This window comes from Plectrocnemia conspersa, unplaced genomic scaffold (genome assembly GCF_051122295.1).
Source record: "Plectrocnemia conspersa isolate PC_06_02 unplaced genomic scaffold, ASM5112229v1 ptg000009l, whole genome shotgun sequence".
Classification (NCBI taxonomy): Eukaryota; Metazoa; Arthropoda; class Insecta; order Trichoptera; family Polycentropodidae; genus Plectrocnemia; species Plectrocnemia conspersa.
The window spans coordinates 24,275,735-24,296,760 of record NW_028277173.1 but is presented as its reverse complement, the minus strand read 5'-3'; the positions used below and the strand labels follow the sequence as shown (position 1 = coordinate 24,296,760).

The window sequence follows — 21,026 nt, the reverse complement described above, 5'->3', positions numbered from 1 at the left end:
ATTATACAAAGATATTTTGGCGAACAGATTGTGAAGTGTGGGAATTATACACAAATTAAGCCATTGCAGAAGTATTTTTTATTTAAAAGCTTATATGTTCACATATTATGTTACATGATAATATAACGGTGGGCGAGATACCACCGACCGTGTTCTGCCCATCGAGGTCCACCAAAGTAACGTGTTGCCCTCCGCCGCTGTCTCGTTCACAATATATTGTTAGATTGCAAATAATGGTGATTTAAAAAATATCAATAAAATATTCAGATGAAATTAATTGTTCACAAATTACAAAATTGCAATTGTCAAATGTTAATAAAAAAGTTTGTACTGCGAAAAAAAGATTAAGGCTCAAATCGAAAAGCAACGAAGTAACAGGCAAAACAGACCCTCGCTTGTGGTGGCCAAATTGAATTTTCACTTTCACGAATTTGCTAAAAATAAAAATTGATATAATAATTAACATTTTTATCCAATCTATTATTTGATTATTTTATTTATTAGAATTCAATTTAAAGTAGAGAGAGAGAGAGAGAGAGAGAGATAGTAGGGAAACTGTGATCTGCTGTAACGAGCATTTGATAGTATCTCGATAGAACATCTCTACAGCAGTGCGTGCGAGCCGAGAGTTGTCCGTGCAAGTGTTGTGTCTGTGGTTAGCCGTCTGTAGCCGTCACCATGTCCGCCGCTCGACTCCTGTCCAAAGCTAAAGGTTAAAAAAAATGCACTATAACCCAATCGACCTTGCGCGACCTTCAAAGGCCTACATTCACACATGAAAATCGCTCGACATTTTTTGGCTACTACCGAAACCTGCTAGATTCTCGGAATTATGTCATCCGACTTATATTTGGTGGTTATGTTTGAGTCCATTTTCGCCGAACATTTTCCAATTTATGAATCTCGACATATTTTTACTATGCAAAAATAAATAAAATAACGCTTGCGCAATGTTTATGCTAGTAATTGTCGGCATCGACGTTCGGTTTGGTGACTAATGCGTCACAGAACGTCGTATATTTATAGTGCGGATATTTTCTTCATGTTCGTAAAACGACAGAGCAATGAACATAAAAGATATCATTTATCGGGAACTTGGACTCTAGCGGCTTATCTACGTACCGATGCGATTGTACTTTGGATGAAAAGTGAAATGCCGTAATCGTATTTTTAAAACTATGTTATGTTATATTTTCATATATTAATTGGAATACGTAACATATTTGGTCCTAATAATTTTTACGGCCATGAACTGGATAAGTTCAAATGCCGCTATTACTATTTCTATTGCTGCAATAAATCGTAAACGAAGTTTATCGATGACTTCGTTCTCAATTACAGTTGGTTTTTTAATTAATTTAGTCCATTCTTGCGTTCGACTTGTATTCGAACGATTGATTTTCAACAGCCGCGAAACGCAGGGCTGCCAATATAAAAAATGTTATTGCGGGGAATAAATTTTACGTTTAGATTTGAGACGCCAATTTCGGGGACGTTAAAATTAGTCTACATTATTATTAAAAAGCAATCTCGCGCCGCCGTTTCGGGATCGCTGCTTGCTCTTGGGATTCCTCTAGCTGTAGCATTTGGACCCGATCGGCTTTTCTCTAGGTCACGGCCCTCTAGTCCACATCAAAACGGTTATTATTAACATCAGTCAGCGGACTTTTGTTTCGGTCATGTCGTAACTAATCGGCTGTTCCAAATTTTTTTCGGACGCCACTACATAGTACATACGTTACTTGCGATCGCTTATGTAATAAGGTAACAAGGTAATTGCTAACTGGATGCGATTGATATTTTTAGGAGCCCCTTTACATTGAATGAATGAATGAACGGACGAGGAGTATCCCATTGATAAAACATCTGATGCATCTACTTATTTCCTAAATTGAAAAACATTCTGCTGTTATTACTTTGTAATGATGGTATATTTTCTTATAATAAGTCTCAATATAAATCACACTGCACATTTATATACAGAAATTGGTAGCTTTTCATGGCTAACAAATGTTTAGAAATTACATTATATTTTCTTTTAACTATTTCATTGTTTTATCAATACTCAAAATGTGCATATTTAAAAATACTGTTTCTTTTGCCCGAACTATGTATTTTTATTGCTGTCCTGTTTTCTAAAATGAATTGAAATGCAATAAACGTAATTTATTGTGGTGTATAATAATTATTAACCCCCCTTAGTACTCTTTGAATTTAAGATACCTTTTTTAGTTTTGCAACTAATAATAATTTTATAGCCATTTTGGTATATTTTTTGCCCTTTTATTAAGAAGACTTATCATAGATATATAAAATAATAATATAGCAATAAAATATAAATAAATAAATTAAAGAACATAATAAGAATAAAAAAAATTCTAACCAATATTTTAATGTTTTAGGAATTTACAACACATATTTACAAATTATAACCCAACATTAAAACTCATCTTACGTTTAAAATTTGATAATAAATAAAATATTTTGAAAACTGTCTTTAAATTATGTATATTCGTAAGGAATTCTAAAAAGGTGCATATTCGAGAATAGTAGTAGTTCTTCAAGAAATGGTTACGATAATATTTTTTTTTTATCCTCATGAGTAGTTTTGCTTTCATACTTCATGTTTTCCAATTTTTTTGTGGCTCTGATAATAAAATATTTTACGTATCTATAATCTTTCACATCTATAAGGATAAAAGGTTTTCTAAGAAAGTATTTTTACTACATATATACTTTTAACCTCTTAACTAGGCAGTTTCTTATTACGTGATTAATAATGCTGGATTCTGAACGGGCAGTAAATTTTGTCAAATTTAAATTAAAAATTAAAATTAAAAGTTAAATTCATCCGTCATAAAATGAACAGAACACAGAACGATAGACAATAAACACAATCACAGAATGGCTATGCACGTCCAGTTAAGAGGTTAAAGAATAGCAGTTAAATTGATCATATTGACATACCAATAATTGTATTTTTTATAAAATTGTTCAAAATATAGAAATGGGTGATAACGTTAGCATTTGAGTTAAATTATAGGAATACATATAGGAGACCTTAACCCTTTGAGTAGTGAGTTAATTTGTAAACATTTGTTAATTTGTTAGTGTACACTTGGAAATGAGTTAATTTTACGTATATTTCCATAATTCTTTTTGTTATTTTTTTTATTATTATTTAATATTGCGTTTATAATAATAATAAAATCAGTGATTCTATTAGTTTTATTGCTTTGATTTATTTTACTACTTTTTTTATTTTTATGTTTTAATAATTTATTTATTTTTTATATATTATATTATTCGGCTTTTATGGATTTTTTTATATCAATACAGAGGATTTCAGTATTTATTATAGAATTAATATAAAAAAAAAGATGTTAATTTATTTCGTACTCTTAAATTTATTGGAATTATTTTGTTCAGAAATCATAATATTACCATATTTTACACGATAAAAGAGTTAGTTTATGCTTTACTGACATTGATTTCTGAATTATAAGAATAGAGACGTGTTGCACAAAAACAACTTATTTAAGGCTCGTATTTTTCGGGTCACAATTTATATTAATTGGTCAGAATTGAAATCGGATCGATCAGAATTAATATTAAATGGTAAGATATATGTTGACATATGGTCAGATTAGATTTTTTCAGTTGGCAATAGTGTTATCGTTTAAAATTGGTGCAACTGTTCGACGGCGTCTGTCGTTTACATCTTGACAGTCTGACGCGCCAACGCTGAATCAACAGCTCTTGTCAACGCCAACTATTAGACCTTCACTACGACCACCACTACGGTGAATGATAATCAAAATGTAACATTCTAAAATAAAACAAAATTCATTTTATAACGTGGTTTTTATTTATTAATAATTACAAATTTATATAGGAAAAGGGAGGCGTCTCGCTACCGCTCGCCCCGACTTTCAATGTGGAACCAAATAACCTAACCTTTTTTTTAATGATATTGTGTTGATTTGTTCTCATTTCGGTATATCTTGTAATTGTCCAGCATCATCCAATCTATGACTTACTGTTCAAATAGCGAAGACGCATATGTGAGTACCACAATTGGAATGAGATAATAAAATAGGTTAACTTCAAGTCTCCTGCGTAAAATATGTGACTGGCAGCAAGTTACTTTATTATGACCATGTGTTATTTTTATTCTGACTATACTATTTTTATTCTGACCGTTTATTATTTTTATTCTGGCAATTTAATATCTATTCTGACCGAAAATTGATTTTTATTCTGACCAAAATTTGATTTAAATTCTGACCATTTAATTACAAGTCCTTATTTAATCTTGTTTTGCATTCAAGCTAAAACTTTTACTTTGATCTTTAAACACTGTTCCTAAACCTAGCATACAAAAATATACAGCCTGGATGTTTTTAGATCATAAACTCAACTTAAGTAAATTGGCAGTTGCATGTTTTTATTTTTGTAGTGCTCATGTAAGCACACATTTATGCCATACTTTTAGTCCGATTTTCATCAAACTTTTCTAAATATTTTGATATGCTTGTTATCAGCAATCTTGTTTCAAAATATATGTTAATTGAAAAATCGTACCTTCGTTAATACAATTTCTAGATATATTTATTAGATACATCTTTCATTCACAGAATTCGAAGCAATTCTTGCGGCTAGTACAGACAGATTTTTTTCAATGCAAATTTAAAGTTTTCTATTGTATTATACAAGCTAATTAAATTTTGATAAACTATTATATATTATTAAACTTTCAATTTACACTCGCATTTTATATCCTATACCTTTAATTAATTCTACTAACAATGAACTATTTTTGTTATTTCAGATTGCATTGTCTTTACAAATGTACGCTTCAACTCCCAATATAGTCAAACTAGAAAAAATCTTAAACTCAATGGTAACACCAAAGTGATATGTCAGGTATTCTATTATTTTATGTATTTTGATTATATGTACATTATTGTGCTGTGTTTCATCAAGACGGTTTAATGTTTTAGGGTTTCACTGGCAAACAGGCAACGTTTCACATGAAGCAAGCCATCGAATACGGCTCCAAGGTGGTAGGAGGCGTATCGCCCGGCAAAGGCGGCAAGACCCATTTAGACTTACCCGTATTCAATTCTGTGACAGAAGCTAGAAATGCCACAGGAGCCGACGCATCCGTAATCTATGTTCCCCCACCGGCGGCGGCTAATGCCATCATCGAAGCCATAGACGCTCAGATGCCGTTGATTGTGTGCATCACTGAGGGCATTCCACAACATGTAAGCTAATTTTTTTTTATTACCTTGAGTGGCGTATTAATTATATTACTATGTTTTAGGACATGGTGCGAGTTAAACATAAGTTGCTTAGGCAAAACGTTTCACGGTTAGTAGGACCAAATTGTCCCGGAATCATTGCACCCGAACAATGCAAGATCGGCATCATGCCCGGGCACATTCACAAAAAGGGAAGAGTCGGAGTAGTGTCTAGATCTGGTACTTTGACATATGAAGCCGTGCAGCAAACCACCGAAGTACGATTGCTTTATTTATTTGAAATATTTAGTTGTTTTAATAAAATAACTTTAATTATTTTCAGGTCGGATTAGGACAGACGCTCTGCGTCGGAATCGGGGGTGATCCATTCAACGGTACCGATTTCATCGACTGCTTGGACGTGTTCCTGAACGATCCTGAAACACAGGGTATTATCTTTATCGGAGAAATTGGAGGTGTTGCAGAAGAACAAGCTGCTGAATATCTCATCAAGCACAATTCTGTAAGTCAAACAGATTTATTTTTAATTATATAATAATAAAGTTATAATAGATAAATTATTTTTATGTATATATTGAATTTATTTTGATGAATTTTATAATTTTTAACAGGCTGGCAGGGTTAGTGTGGTGTTTCAAATAAGTAAATAGAATATAGTAATGTTAACAAAGCTGAGAACAGAGGTTTTATAGTTTTATTTTATTTGTTCAAATCATAAATAATTTTATTTGCATTTCTCGTCATTGGTCATTTATTATATTTCAAAAAAACATGTTTATTTATATTAAACATTCTCTTTCAATATGCATCTATAAAATGTGAACTTATCTTGATTACATATAAATCTATTGACTTCATTCATTTATGAATATTCAAAGCAATATACTAAAATAGTTAATTTATTTATATATTTTTGATTTGACTTCGTTTTATGTGGACGATGCAGAAGTTTGTGATTACTTTCAAAACTTTGAGGGGTTTATTTAGACTCCATTATAAAAATAAGAAATTAATTAACGAATACAAAGATATTTATTTACAATAAATTGTCATTTAAAATACATTAGTATACAGTAATCATACAATTTACATTGTCTCAATTTACGTCGGCTGTTTATAAAAACAATTAAAATGCTGGATTTCATTTGGCTATTATGTTTTGAAAATGATATCACCGTCAGGAAAAAATGCTACATATAGAAGTCAAATTAGAAATTATTAAGCTTTTCAAAAGCAGATTAAAAATCAATAATAAGACGATAAACTAATCTGTTACATAAAAATCTTGAGTTAGAAAATATCTTTATCCGTTTTATTTAGTTTATTTATAAAGTTCAGGTGTTATAATTAGCCAAAAATATTTTTAAATTTAGAAGATTACTGTATTTGAAAAATATAATCACATACAATTTGTAATAAATAAATATCTGAATTATATTATAAATAATGCTGGATTTAGGATCCAATGTGTATATATGAGGTGTGAGAATATTAAAGATCAACTTAATAAATGCTTGTCATGGTAATCGAGTAAAAAAAAAAAAGTTAAGAATATTAAGGGTCATCAAAAACGCATGTGCTTAGTCACTATCAAGGTCGGGTTATTAAGAGGTGGGAGTGTGGGAGATGATATGTTACATATTGAATTTGCCTTTGATATACATAACATTTTGGTCTATTTTTCGATTTCCATTCGGCATATCCATCCATAAGGATAATATTAATAATATTCTCAACGAAGATTTCCATGATATATTTGTAAATACAGACTAATAACATTTTGATTTAATAGAAATATAATAGTAGCAATTCAATTGCTCACTTTTTTAATGTATAAAATATTACCTGAATTTCTAGATATTTTTTTTAATTTCTAAAGAATATTCTTGAAATATTTTAGTATATAAATTAACCACTTGACTCACCAGTGTGTCCTTTGATGATTATTTTATTTTAAACAAATTATTTTTTTAAAACATGTTTACGAACTATTTTAAATTTTTTTTTTATTAATTATTAAAGATTATTGTACTAGCTTCATTATTCAGTAAACCAAGTATTTTATATTTAAAGAAAAATATACGGATGCGTGAAGAGAATAACTGGTGAATCACTAAAAAGTCGTTGGTGTTTAAAGGTTTCAAAATTATATTTATTTCAGTTATACGAAAAAGTGAATTGCTACTTATTTCTCACTTACATAACATTTAATATTAATTGGTGACATACATACACATTAAATTAAACATTATATCATATTTCACTGTTTACTATTCTACTATAATATAAAAATAATATACATATGCAATATGCATGATATTGCTGATATTATCAAGCATGTGTAACATTAAAATAGAACAATTTTAAATTAAAATATTTATTGCAGGGTATCAAAGCTAAACCAGTGGTTTCCTTCATCGCCGGTTTGTCGGCTCCTCCCGGTAGGCGAATGGGTCACGCCGGTGCTATCATCTCCGGAGGAAAAGGTGGAGCTCAAGGAAAAATCGACGCTTTGAGGGCGGCCGGAGTCATTGTGACACCATCTCCTGCAAAGATGGGACAAGAATTACTGAAAGAGATGAAGAGGCTCGAACTCGTCTAATTTATTAACGAGCTTGTTTGTTGTCGTCTTGTATTTAATTACTCATCTCGCATAAATAAATAAACCTTAGTTATAAACAATCAACAATAATGATTGGACGCTCCCAGTCATATTTTTTATATGACACCAAAGAACGTTTATTACATTGATATTGTTGATGTGAATGACTGCATTATTTATAATCAATCTTTGTCCTTGTTAAAATTTATAGAATACGCATATACACTTGTGCTTATATTGAACAAAACTACATATGTATATTTTTTTTATAAAAAAATGATATGCTAAATCACAGACTTATTTGTGCCTTTCTGTTGATTGCGACAATGTACATACATTTCGTTCATTCCGTTTTGAACATACAGTTTATTAGCGAAATACGAAAACGAAGCTTACACAATCCGATGTCGATCTTAATTTTAGGTAGTGAAAATGTTGTTGAATAGTATCAGTAAGAATAAAACGCCGTTAGTATAATATATCTAATCCGCACTGTGTTGACGATGGTTACTACGTTGATCACATTAGTTGATGCACCACTATCGTTAACAGTATCGTACGTTCAATCTTATTTTTTTCAGTATTGTATCATTGATTCAGTGTACTATGTACAATTTTATATTCAATGTATATGTAACTGGGAATTACAATAATGTTGAATTGATTGTCTTCAATATTTTAATAATTTTCGAGATGATTTGTACCTCATGGAATGTGATCAGATTGTAGAGTTTTATTTGATTATTAAAAGATTATATTTATTTTTTATAATTTGTTTTATTTACAATATAACTACTTTTTAACTGTCATAAATATTTAATGTTTAAATAAAGGTATACAAATTTAGTATGTATTTCTTTAATCTATAAATGTAAATAACATGCTAGATTTTTTCAGATTTTAATGTAGGTATGCACTACGTGGAACTAATCAACATAAAATATTTCAAACAACACGGCTATGCTACTGAGACTGTTAAAGATAAGTTATCTATGTTTTCATAGTGTGTAAATAACCAATATCAAAATACTCAACTTGGGCTTTTTAGCATTTTCGATGTAAAATAAGTATTACATCAGTGGCGTACCGTCCATACATGCGGTAGATTCAAAACGTCACTCCTAAAAGAAAGACTGGGATATAAGAACTAATAATAACCATATGTCCTTTTATTAAGCTATTTTTAACCTTTTATGAGAGTTGGTTATTCGGGGATTCCGATTTATAGATCTTGATTCAAGAATGCTACGAACTAAGGGGTCATGGAAGAAGCAAATAACTGACGGATCGTCAAAGTGAAAGGCGTTCTTCATAACAAAGCTGAGCATCTTGGAAGACTTATCACAGACATTGTGTATGTATAGAGAGAACCTCCGCTTGCTCTCAAAAGTGATTCCGAAATCTTTAGTGGAAGTTTCTCTAATCAAAATGTATCCACCGAGATCGTAGGAATAAACTGATGGCGAACGGGTTCGAAAAAATGACACAGTATGGCACTTTTTGACACTAAAGGGCAGACGGTTAACGGAAGTCCATCTCCAGAGAAATTCTAAATCAGTATGTAGTGAGAAGGAATCCGCAACAGATCGAATGCATTTATACAATTTTAAATCATCTGCGTACAGAAAAAACTTGAATTTGTTACTGCTGTATTTATGTCATTAATAAATAGCATAAAGAGCAGAGGGCCCAGGTTGGACCCTTGAGGAACTCCCGAAGGAGTGAAATATTCTTTCGACAATCGACCGCCATAGATTACAAACTGCTTACGATCGCTCAAAAAACTCGAGAATAACCGAATTAAATCATTCGAGCAACCGAGTTTCGACAATTTTTTTAATAATAACCCATGAAATAATAATAATATTATATACATAAAATAAAAATATCTAGATAATTATTATTTTGTATGTTATATAATATTTGATGTATGTCTGTGTGGAGCGGGAGGGAGATAAATAAATAATTAATAAGATTTCATGGTGATTATATTTTAATTAATGGACATGTATTAAAATATCTTAAATAATATAAGTTGACTTTTAAAATATATTATTTAAATTTAAAACACATGAAATATATATGCATCGCAATTTAATCAAGCCCATATTTATTTAACGTTTTTATCGTGTAATGGTCACAATATGGGCTGCTAAGCGAAATTAAAAAAATTATGAAAATGGCCGACTAGGTTGTCAACGCGCTGTGAGTAGGACCGTAATCTCGTACAATTGTCATTTATAGGTATTTTAAAAGCGATATATTACAACGTAATTTAGATTTCGGGTATGAAATTAAAATCGATTTATAAGTATTGTAATATGGTCTTAATATATAATTTATTTCCTATGTGAATTGTGTATTCATTCGTTGCACTATTGTTATATATTATAATGTGCGTAACTTATTGTTCATTTTCATATTATCTCGAATAGCACAATACTTTATAAGCGTGTGTGTGTGAATTTGAAATGGTTTGATTATAAATAACTGTATAGTATACTAGAGGCCGTAGAAAATGTGTACAAGTTAAATAGAAATATTTGTAATGTATGATAAATTATTTTCTACATTATTATAAACATTATATTTAAATATATTTTTTTTATTTACAGATGAATTCAAATGAAAGATGTGATATTAACTATCATTAGATACAAATTAATTTCGTGTTTTTACCAAAAAAATTGTAAATAAGCTTATTAGTAGTTAATTTATCAAAGCACTAAAGCTTAAAATATTTATGAATAAAATGACTTTATTCCATCGACAACAAATAACAATAGGAAGATGGGGGCAAGTGTTAATAAGCATAACAGTGATATGGATAGTTGTAATGATTTTCGCTACTTGGCCTATGGTGTGTTCCAATTCTCAAAAACCGGAGACGTGGGACGTTGAACCGGTAAAACTACAACTGGCGCAAGCCTTTTCGCAGTTAAATTCCCTCAAGAAGCAAAATGACGAGTTAAAGTCATTATTTAAAAACATAAATTTAAAGTAAGTCTATATATATATATATATATACACTCTGGTTCTTCTAAGAATGTATCAATGGCTATGCACAGTATTTTCTTTCATACATTATTTTTTTCACAAATCTTGAAATGACACATGACTTGTGGGTGGTCAATTAGACAGTAGATAGAGTCACGAGGGGAATGAAATATGTTCGTACCATTCGATACTTTATTAAATTAAACAGAGTATAGTTTTTATATTTATATCATGACTATGTTGTATGTAAATATTAGGTTGTCACATATGAAATTGGGTATTTTTTATTTAATTAAAATACGAACCAGGTGCATTTCAAGTTTCAAGCCTTCCAATTTTTTTGGAATTTATTTTGTATGTACAAAATCTACAATCTTATGAAATCAATATTCAGATAGATATAACGCACTGATTTCAAGAATATTTTTGATAAAGTGAATTATTTAATTTGATTTGGAGATTTTTTTTAACAATAAAAAATATTGTTTTTAATGATTACCGCATCGATTAAATCTTGGTCCTTTGCTGTTTTTCTGTTTATAATAGACATAAACATGGCAGTTGTTTACTTGGACTTCTTATATACTGACAATTTAAAATATTTATCTATTAGAGCAATTACCGATTCTAAAAACTAAACTCTGCGATATTTCCTTACGATTTCAGAGGAATTCTTCGCAAAAAAGATAAATCTACATTTGAATTTTTTCACTATTTATGATATCTTTAGTAATAACACAACTATTATTGAGCACAACACATTCGAAAGTTATAATTAGCATAACTGATTATGCAAGTTTATATGTAACAATGTAATATCCCTTTAAAAATTCCATTAATTCATAATTTGATTTTCTTAGTGATTTTTCAAAAGAGCAACAGACGGAGTTGCTCAAACACATGAGCGATTCAATAGATAAGGCAATCGAAAATAATAAATTATTACAAGGAGGCGAAGTCGTTAGAAATAAGTCATGGAGGAAAGATATAGATCAAAAGTCGAATCCAGCGGCAGAATACGAATACTTGAGACGGAGAATAGAGACAAACACTCAAGAATTTTGGAATTTCGTTCACGCCGAAGTCGTCAAAGCGCAGACTTTAGATAAATCTGAAAACTCAGAACTGATCAAAGCGTTGCAGAACGTATTAGATTTAGGCGTTGAACATAAAAGGTATTTATCGCGTTTATAATACTTAATAATGAATTGTAATTATTACGTACGTGTTTATAGATCGCTGATGACTGATTTGCAAAATCTCAAAGAAGTGGACGGATATGAGAAGTGGAGAGAGACCGAATCGTATGCGTTGAGCGATCTCGTTCAAAGGCGTATACACGCTTTACAGAATCCTGAAGATTGCAACTCGGCAAAGAAAATGGTCTGCAATTTAAATAAGGTATTATTTGTGCTGTAAATTCTTAGAACGTCAGAGATACGATATGCATAATACATTGTATTTATTAGGGTTGCGGATACGGATGTCAGTTGCATCACGTTGTGTATTGTTTAGTGTTGGCTTATGCAACGGAGAGAACGCTGATTCTTAGATCCACTGGTTGGCGATATCATCGAGCTGGATGGGAACAAATTTTTCTTCCAATATCTGATACTTGTACTTCTCTCGAAGGAGAAACTAGGGATACATGGCCAGGTAGAACATTTATTTAGTCATAGATATTGTTTGAAGAATTCAACTAAATTAATATATATTTTTAGGAAAGTGGTACACGCAAGTATTAACACTACCTATAATCGATGCACTTTCGCCAAGACCAGCATTTTTACCATTAACGGTACCAGCAGATCTCGCACCGAGATTGGAAAGAATACATGGTGCACCGTCAGCGTGGTGGATCGGACAATTTTTAAAATATTTACTAAGACCACAGACTAAAACGAAAGACTTTTTAGAAAATGCAGCTAAAAAACTCGGATTCAAGCATCCAATTGTTGGGTAAAAACAATACTATAAATGAGAGTTGTTCAGAAAATTCTCGAATTGTTTTATTTGTTGTAAATCTTCCGTTGCAATATTACAGGCATTAATCCAATGTGTTAAAGTGGGGTAAATACAATTAACAACTACTAAATAAGTAGTGACACAATCACACCTCTACTAAAAATCGGTACTTAGTGGAATACACTTAGATTCTCGGTCTTAGTTGAAGACAGATTACCCATATCAGCTGAGGAGGCGTACTCGACTTGATTCGAAATCACAGTCGTAATGACGAGCCTTTTAGAAAAAAGGAGTTTTTTTTATATAAGTATTATATTTTACGAAAGAGATTATATTCACATACCCCTTCATGACTCCAGATTATATACCCTTTCCTGCAGAGTGATGACGTAGTAGGGAATGTTTGAGTATAGTAGGGGTGAGATAAAACGAGAGATCTGGACGCCAAATCAAAGAGTATTGTAATCGGCGTGCTCCGAATGAAACATATATTACAAGTTTAATGCTCACATCAATATTTTTATAGAGCTCGATTGGTACTTCGTCCCTAGCAATGTTCTTAATTTATAAAAATTGTAAAAATGATTCTGATTATTTTTCGAACAGCTTAATTGTAATGTTATGTATACAATTGATTTTATTTTTATCATTATATTAATATTGTAGAGTTCACGTAAGAAGAACAGATAAAGTGGGAACTGAAGCCGCTTTTCACAGGATCGAAGAATATATGGTGCACGTTGAAGAATACTACAATCAACTAGAATTAAAAGAAAAAGTTGTGAAAAGAAGAGTATTTTTAGCCTCAGATGATCCTAAAGTATGATTCTAATTTACCAATTAAAAATATTTGCTATATTATCATATACATATATGTTTAAAATTATAGGTGATAATCGAAGCACGTGAAAAATATTCATCTTATGAGATACTGGGCGATCCAAATGTGGCTAAAACTGCAGCAGTTTCAACCCGATATAACGATAATTCGCTCAACGGAATAATATTGGACATACACCTATTAAGTTTAAGTGATCATCTAGTTTGTACTTTCAGTAGTCAGGTGATTATCGTTTATTTGATTGGTTAAGTTTGCTTTTGTTTTAAGTACATATATATGTTTAAATCGTAGGTTTGTAGAGTAGCTTATGAGATTATGCAATCATTACACGTGGATGCGTCAGATCGTTTTACATCACTGGACGATATTTATTATTACGGCGGTCAAAACCCGCATAATAGGATAGCCGTTTTGGATCACGAACCTAAACAGCGTCCTCAAGAAATGCAAATGAGGGTCGGCGATATCGTCGGCATAGCCGGGAATCACTGGAACGGATACAGCAAAGGAAACAATAGACGAACTCATCAGGTGAGTTTTAATGTAAGTTTGTGATTTATTATTGTGAGCTCTAATTAAATTCTAATTTTAATTCTAGTCTGGTTTCTTCCCGTCGTTCAAGACGAAAGACAAGATTGACACTGCTGATTTTCCGACGTATACTAATGTGCCATTGGTAGTACCTTAAGCCTCAAAAGTTCAGTGAAACTACTGAAATTATGGTATATGAGGGTTATTGACTTTAAAAATATATGTGTATATGTAAATGATTTCCCTAAAATTGTTGATATTTTTTTGTGATAGACGAATCTCAAAGATGTGTATTTTTCCTCCGAATCTTTTTAATGATTGTTTTGTATGGTAAAAACTAAAGATCATAATTGTTTAAATCATTTCTTTAGGATCTGACAATCTAATATTTTTAATATTTACTCATGAATTTATTTTTCAGTGATTTTTTATAGATAGAAATATTTTAATATACTTGATGATTACAGTGGGCCGATAAAGATTGAATTTTGTATGAGATGTATAATAATATATTATTCATGGAAATATTTTATAGCTAATCAATGGCCCTTTTCCATGTTTGGATGCATTGTTTCTGTCATCAGAGCTCTTGGAGCAGATTAGAGCCACAATATATACTGCATGAATATTTTGTCTCCCGAAATTTAGTTTATTCTCCTTGTTCACTATATTTCATGTGAAGCCACTTGAAAAAGACTGAAATACATAATTTAAAATCCGAAACTTTACATGTAGCCATGGAAAAGGCTCTAGAAAAAAAGTTGGTTCTGCTAATTAAACATTAGGTATTTCAAGGAACTTTTCTAAAAGTAAAATACATTTATTATTGAAATATATATAATAGGTCTTAAACATATTTATTTTCATAGGTTTATTCTATATATTAGATTGTTTTATATGAAGAGGGTGATTTTTTTTATAAATATATAAAATGCTGTTTTTTTTTTAATTACAATTTTATTAAACAAAATATGCTTCATTTACAGAAATATTTTTTTGTGTTGTTAAAGGCTTTTATAATATCACTCTGATTATTATTGAATTTCGTATTTTGAAGAAATAAGTCTAAACGTAATCTGTAGGGAAAAGGTTAAGGAAATATGGGGATGAGGCAAAATTTCCATCTCATAATATGTTTAATTTTGCAACAGTAAAAAGTTAATTTTCTATGCATGGTTTAAATTTCCCTACAGCGTGATTCCGCTGTAATCTCATCATAATATTTTCAATTTTGTAGCTTCTTTGCTGTCTATCCTTTGTCTAGATCTCTTATGTTTATCATATGGAATCTATTTATCATCACAGGTAATGATTCTCTTCTAGAATGGTTCCCTATTTTTTTAGAGAACTAACAAAGGGTAGATTTTTTCAATTAGTTTGTGCGATACCTATTTGTCCTTTTTTCTACTGTTACTAAGACATACAGATGTGAAACCATTGCAAAATAAACATTTTAAGTTTGCTGCTAGTGTCTTAATATTTGTTTGTGATTAACTTCAACAGTTTTTCAATATTTTTTGTAAAAAAAATTTCGAACCGATGCTTTACAGTTCTCTGACTAAAAATACCTTCGCCAAATCCCAAATTAATATTTCTCGTGACCTGCGCTAAATTGTGTTTCAGTTTAAACTTGTACAAAATAGATCTTTTGTTGAGAATATAATGCACTGGAGCCAAAAAATGACTGAAAATAAAGAAAACAATATTCCTCTTGAAGTAAATAAAAAATATTGTTATTTACTACAAACGTCTTCTTACAATCACATTCCATTTCCGAGTAAGTAAAAATTAGCCATTTTGATATGAAACAACTTAATACATAAACCTCTAAATTTTTCTTCTAATAAAATCGACAGAATTAATTATTGTATATTGTCACAGCGTGATTATTGTTTTGAAATATATCAAAAAATTGCAAAGGAAAAATATCATCACTTATACTGTGTCATAAATTCTTACTGAACGTAGTGGGACGGATTTGTGGGAACTCCTCGTAATTATCATAATAGGCTGCGAAATTGAGACGTTTTCTTTGACTTCACAATCATTCTAGGATCTGGGCGTACTTCACATAATAATGTAGGAGTTGATTTTGTCTTCTAGATCAATTTTTTTTATGTTACTGATGATCTCCGTTGGTATCGGCTCCTGATTATACTGCCGGATGTATATCACAATCTTTCAATAGCGCTTTTTCACATGGTGATAACTTCCTTGATCCCTAGCTACCACATAGCCGCATTGTTGCTGAGCAGAAAGTGTACGCACATCTGGCACAATCGTTATTTTGTTGAATTCCACTAATAAATATCACTTTTTAGTGTAATCCACATGAAACAATGAATGACCGAATTTGAATGTATCCCTATGGCGATTTCTAGCTGTGGGTGCAGATTCTTCAACTCCTCGCAGTGTCCTAAATCTAAAAGTAAGACATTTAAGTTGAGTTTAGAGAATCGATTTTATGCCTTCGAATATATTTGAATATATTCATGATTTTAATTGAAATGTTTATAGCTTATTTTTGTATTTTTCATTATTGTACTATATATTTAAGAATATAGTACATAAATAAAATTTTGCACTGACGAAGGAAATATATCGTTACCTCTTTAATTGTCCATGAAATATGATATAAAGAACTGGGTTGTTTTAGACGTTACAAAGTAATGAAATATTTTTTTTTTTTTCTTCGCAACAGTAATTTGCAATAAAAGTATAAAAAGAGTTTTAGCTAGAGGAGTTTATATTGTAAATAATAAATAGTTTGTTTATATTTATGAGTTTTTTGGAGAATATAAAAGCTGAATTAAAAATCTCATAATAATCATATATATAATATATAGATATTTATAGTTGTGTATATATTAATCAGATGTAAATATTTATTGTCAATATGAAAAAAAACTATTGTTAATAACGTTTTGTGTTTTATTCAAGGAGTCAAATAAAATGAACAAGTGGCGAATTATATGTATCATTATACAACTTATTTTTAAATATATATTATGTTTAATTATAATTTATTTTTAATTATTATTTTAAAGCTTCTTAAAAATCCAACTTTATAAGTGCAATTGTAATCGTTTAAGGCGAATAAACTATATTATTATATTAGAATGATATATTTATATTTTTATTCTTAATCGAGAGTGATAATGTAATCTCATGGCATGTGTGTAAAACACGATGTCTGCAAACTATGTTTTAATAAAAGATACTGCACCAATTTTTCAATTTATGTTCGCATTTATATGCTGTATTTATAATGCGTAAAAATGTTAACGTATTGTGTATGATATGTAAAAATTATAGTTTATGTTAAATATTGTATACTTCAGAGTAATATATTTTGTATATAAAAAATATAACTAATGAACAAAATGAACAAAAATTTACATTCTTTAAAGCCCACATATATTTTTTGTAACTAATATTATTTTAATTATAACATTATATTATATAACCATTGATACTTGAGCTATTATACAATGTAACATGTCATCAGATATTGATAAAGGCTGTGAAGGTTCAAACATTTTATTTGGCACAAAATTTAAATTTATAGTAATCGTTTTAAAACAAAACTGTGTATAATATTTCCATGATTAAAAACTAAATCAATGTAAAAATCAAGAGATTATATTGAACATTTTATTTTTATAAAGTATGCCATAGGTAAAATTATATTTAATTTGAAATTAAAGCATCATTGTAAATACTCCAAAGAGAGATTAAAACTACAGGAAATTTTGAATTTGATGTGATTTTCTGAGATCTGAGTGAATTTTTTTATTATAAATTCGAATATGTCAAATATATTATAAATAACTGTTTGTTTTTAATGTGTCGTTTTTAAAACACATGCACAAATCGTTTGGTAATGGTAGGGTAGGGCATATGTCAGTGTGGTAATTAGAAAATCACACTAATCTTGAAGATAGATGTGATATAAAATTCTCAGATTTTTAAAAATTATCTATCACATTATAAATATATATACAATTTATGTGCTATTTAATGTTTATTTTCTTGCAAATTAATTCTATACAAAAGTGATGTTTTATATATTTTTTAAGGTATGTTAGTGTTAAAAAAAGTATCAAACACTAGAATTTGTGAATTTGTGGGCATCTTATGGAAAAATAAATATCATTTCAAATAAATATTATTTTATCTATTTCTTTAAATCAAATGTTTTTTTAATTGCATATGTAACTTAAAGTGTATCGGTAAAACAATGAAATAGTTAAAAATAATAGGACAAGCTGGAAACAGGCAATTTAAATTAAAAAATAAATAGGAATGCGGGGTTGAATTTTTTTATGCAAATAAAATCTGGTTGTTTAAAGAACGTATCAGTTTTTAAAACATCCGAAGCAACGCCTCTCATACCCCACTTCCATCATAATGACTCGTGATTTGCGAGTAATCAATTTACTATAATAATGTAATTATTTGGAGTTATATGCAGAAAGAATTATTTTAAGTGATACATTCTTAGATTAACTAGAAATATGTGATGCTAACAATCATATATTTTATAGCAATTTGAGATATTAAAAAAAAAACAAAGCATAAGAATTTTTACAAAGAAACCTGTTGGAATTTTCTATAAGATAAATAAGGTGAACAGACGTCCTCTTTTGAGGAGGATTGTGCTTCTTTGTCCTCATTGAACAGAAATTTAAAAATGACCTTTTTCCAAGCTCTTGTGTAAATCTGTCTTCCTTTATCGTCCTCGGACAAAAATTTGCGTGATTGTTTTTTAGGTCCCATAGCAAATTTCACGAGACTCATTGATTTATTTGTGCCCTTTAGATTTTCATAGAAATACAGATGAGTGTAAACAAAACGATATGTGAGCGGACATCCATTAAACGTTATATATAAAAAGTTTTAAAAATACGAAGATTGTCAAAAAAGTACAAAGCGTCCTTCATAATCATATTTTATAGAATGACGATGTTGCTAAATGTTTGATTTCTAATTACAGTCTAGTAAAATATTCAATAACAAAGAGTCTGGTTCCGCCCCGAATCATAAAGATTGAGATCTGGATGAGCCGCTAGACTTTCCATCATTATTTAGGGTATATAACCCAGAAAACAGACGTACTTTACTACTTTTTTCAAGAACTTAATTTAGGAAATTCTATGAATTCGCTTGCGAAACACTAAATCGATGGAAATGACCATTAGAAGCCTCAGAAAGCAGCCGCTTTTAGCTTCAATTGTCAACCAGCTAAGTAGTCACTTTAAACATAATAGTTCAACTCTACCTTCGTGACGACTTAGAGACTACGTGACTCAGTTCTACGGCGCGGTGAAATACGTTTACTAGTGACGTAATTTGAGCTTTTTACAGGGGGGGGGGCAAAAGTTGGCCAACCAGTGATCTTTCATAGTATTACATCAAATTCAAAGGGCGTTCCAGTATAGAATCCATGGCAAAAGCAATAAAATCACAGTGGAAATGCTCGGTTATCTAGCGTTCATATTAAGATTATTTTATAGCAATATTAAAACTTAGAGAATCATATGAAGCATATCTAAATCGAATTTGAACTAGTAAGAGAGCGCAAAAATGAATTATTCTTTCTCAGAAGTCAAAATTTCACGTCAAAAGCAATAAAATCATGCCGTCGCCGTCGTTATACATACTCTTTTATGAGTATATGTATGAAAAATATAGTTATATACTTATAATTACTTTAAATTCTCATTTAGTTCAAGAAAATCAAAAAATATTTCATTGCGCAGCGTTCTGTATTTAATTAAAAGTTAAGCTACTCGTTACTGTTTAAACTGCATTGGCCTACGGATTAACCCAAAGCAAAAATTAAATCATACTCGAAGTGTGCCGGTACTTTCTATGCGGCCATCATATGATCAGCTGTTTACAGTTATAACCTGTGGTTTTTACAGCTCTCTCTGACGAAAGTGGGCCATCGACTTCTGACAGACCTCTGGTACATTAGCACGTATCTTCAATAGTCTACTGTCTGACGGGACATTCACCTTTACACCTTTGATAATCCAGACAGGACGTTTACCCCAACTTATAATATATACAAAAGCTATAAAACCATTACATCCTTTTCAAGTCATTAAGTTTATTATTGTTCAATCATAGCGACTTCGGTTATAGCTATTTTAAAATATCATCAATCAAGCAGGAGAAAATCTCTTTTTTATGACTCATGGAACTTTGTAGAATTAATTTTCTGAAAGGCGTTCAATCTGTCTTTTTTGGTTCAAGAAAAACCGGTATAGAAGATGTCAGTCGGATGTGATTCAAAGTGACGCCACTCATCAACATAAATGCATGATAAAGTTGTTCGCAACCTTTTTATGTATTTAAAAAAAATATTTGTATAATTTAAGGATAAAGATTTACTACCACTGAACGAAGAAAAAGTACGCTAAAAAATCTCGCGTTCAATGAAATAGTAACATAAGTTGAAAAAATTGTTTCAACAGGAAAACGAAGGACATAAAATCAACGAATTAGTAAAGCAAAACATATCTGAACATACAATATTATATGTTATTATATAATCGAAGTCGTAAAAGACAGATATAAAAGGACCGTTTCAAACACAATTCCCTATATTATAAATCTTGGTCTTGAAATGTCATCCATGTGGGGTTTTGTAGATAAAAAATTTAATACTCTTAAGAAATTTATATTTTATAGCTAAAAAATTACTTGTATGATTCTAGAGCTAGATTGTATATGGTTAAATTGGATAATGCGTTTTTCTATAACAATCTGTAAAATATCTACTAGTACACATTATATTTATTGTTTTAAATAGATA

The 21,026-nt window shown here is 30.1% G+C and overlaps 2 protein-coding genes across 4 annotated transcripts; both read left to right on the top strand.

Annotated features, from left to right (window-relative positions):
* The first annotated feature begins 610 nt into the window (after window positions 1–610).
* Window positions 611–8,634, top strand: Scsalpha1 (Succinyl-coenzyme A synthetase alpha subunit 1). Its single transcript, XM_088191478.1, has 6 exons — window positions 611–712; window positions 4,832–4,926; window positions 5,004–5,270; window positions 5,330–5,524; window positions 5,590–5,769; window positions 7,654–8,634. The coding sequence occupies exons 1-6, from the start codon at window positions 679–681 to the stop codon at window positions 7,867–7,869; spliced, it is 987 nt and encodes a 328-aa protein (XP_088047604.1). The 5' UTR covers window positions 611–678; the 3' UTR covers window positions 7,870–8,634.
* Window positions 8,635–10,013: 1,379 nt separating this feature from the next.
* Window positions 10,014–15,729, top strand: FucT6 (alpha-(1,6)-fucosyltransferase 8). 3 transcript variants are annotated; one of them, XM_088192541.1, is made up of 10 exons: window positions 10,014–10,113; window positions 10,485–10,869; window positions 11,727–12,041; window positions 12,102–12,267; window positions 12,336–12,522; window positions 12,588–12,825; window positions 13,498–13,651; window positions 13,721–13,894; window positions 13,964–14,203; window positions 14,271–15,729. In XM_088192541.1, exons 2-10 carry the CDS (start codon window positions 10,613–10,615, stop codon window positions 14,358–14,360), a joined length of 1,821 nt encoding a protein of 606 aa, XP_088048667.1. In that variant the 5' UTR covers window positions 10,014–10,113; window positions 10,485–10,612; the 3' UTR covers window positions 14,361–15,729. The 3 variants fall into 3 exon arrangements, with proteins under 3 accessions (XP_088048667.1, XP_088048668.1, XP_088048666.1); XM_088192540.1 differs by having other exon boundaries at window positions 10,022–10,074; window positions 14,271–14,502; XM_088192542.1 differs by lacking the exons at window positions 13,721–13,894; window positions 13,964–14,203; window positions 14,271–15,729 and having other exon boundaries at window positions 12,911–13,609.
* The last annotated feature ends 5,297 nt before the right edge of the window (window positions 15,730–21,026 follow it).

Coding starts and splice junctions, on each gene's coding strand:
- FucT6 (XM_088192541.1), top strand. CDS start 10,613: ATGAATAAAATGACTTTATTCCATCGACAACAAATAACAATAGGAAGA. Junction 12,523..12,587: donor AACTAGGGATACATGGCCAG/GTAGAACATTTA, acceptor ATATATTTTTAG/GAAAGTGGTACACGCAAGTA. Junction 13,652..13,720: donor TAGCCTCAGATGATCCTAAA/GTATGATTCTAA, acceptor TTAAAATTATAG/GTGATAATCGAAGCACGTGA.
- Scsalpha1 (XM_088191478.1), top strand. CDS start 679: ATGTCCGCCGCTCGACTCCTGTCCAAAGCTAAAG. Junction 713..4,831: donor ACTCCTGTCCAAAGCTAAAG/GTTAAAAAAAAT, acceptor TTGTTATTTCAG/ATTGCATTGTCTTTACAAAT. Junction 4,927..5,003: donor ACACCAAAGTGATATGTCAG/GTATTCTATTAT, acceptor TTAATGTTTTAG/GGTTTCACTGGCAAACAGGC.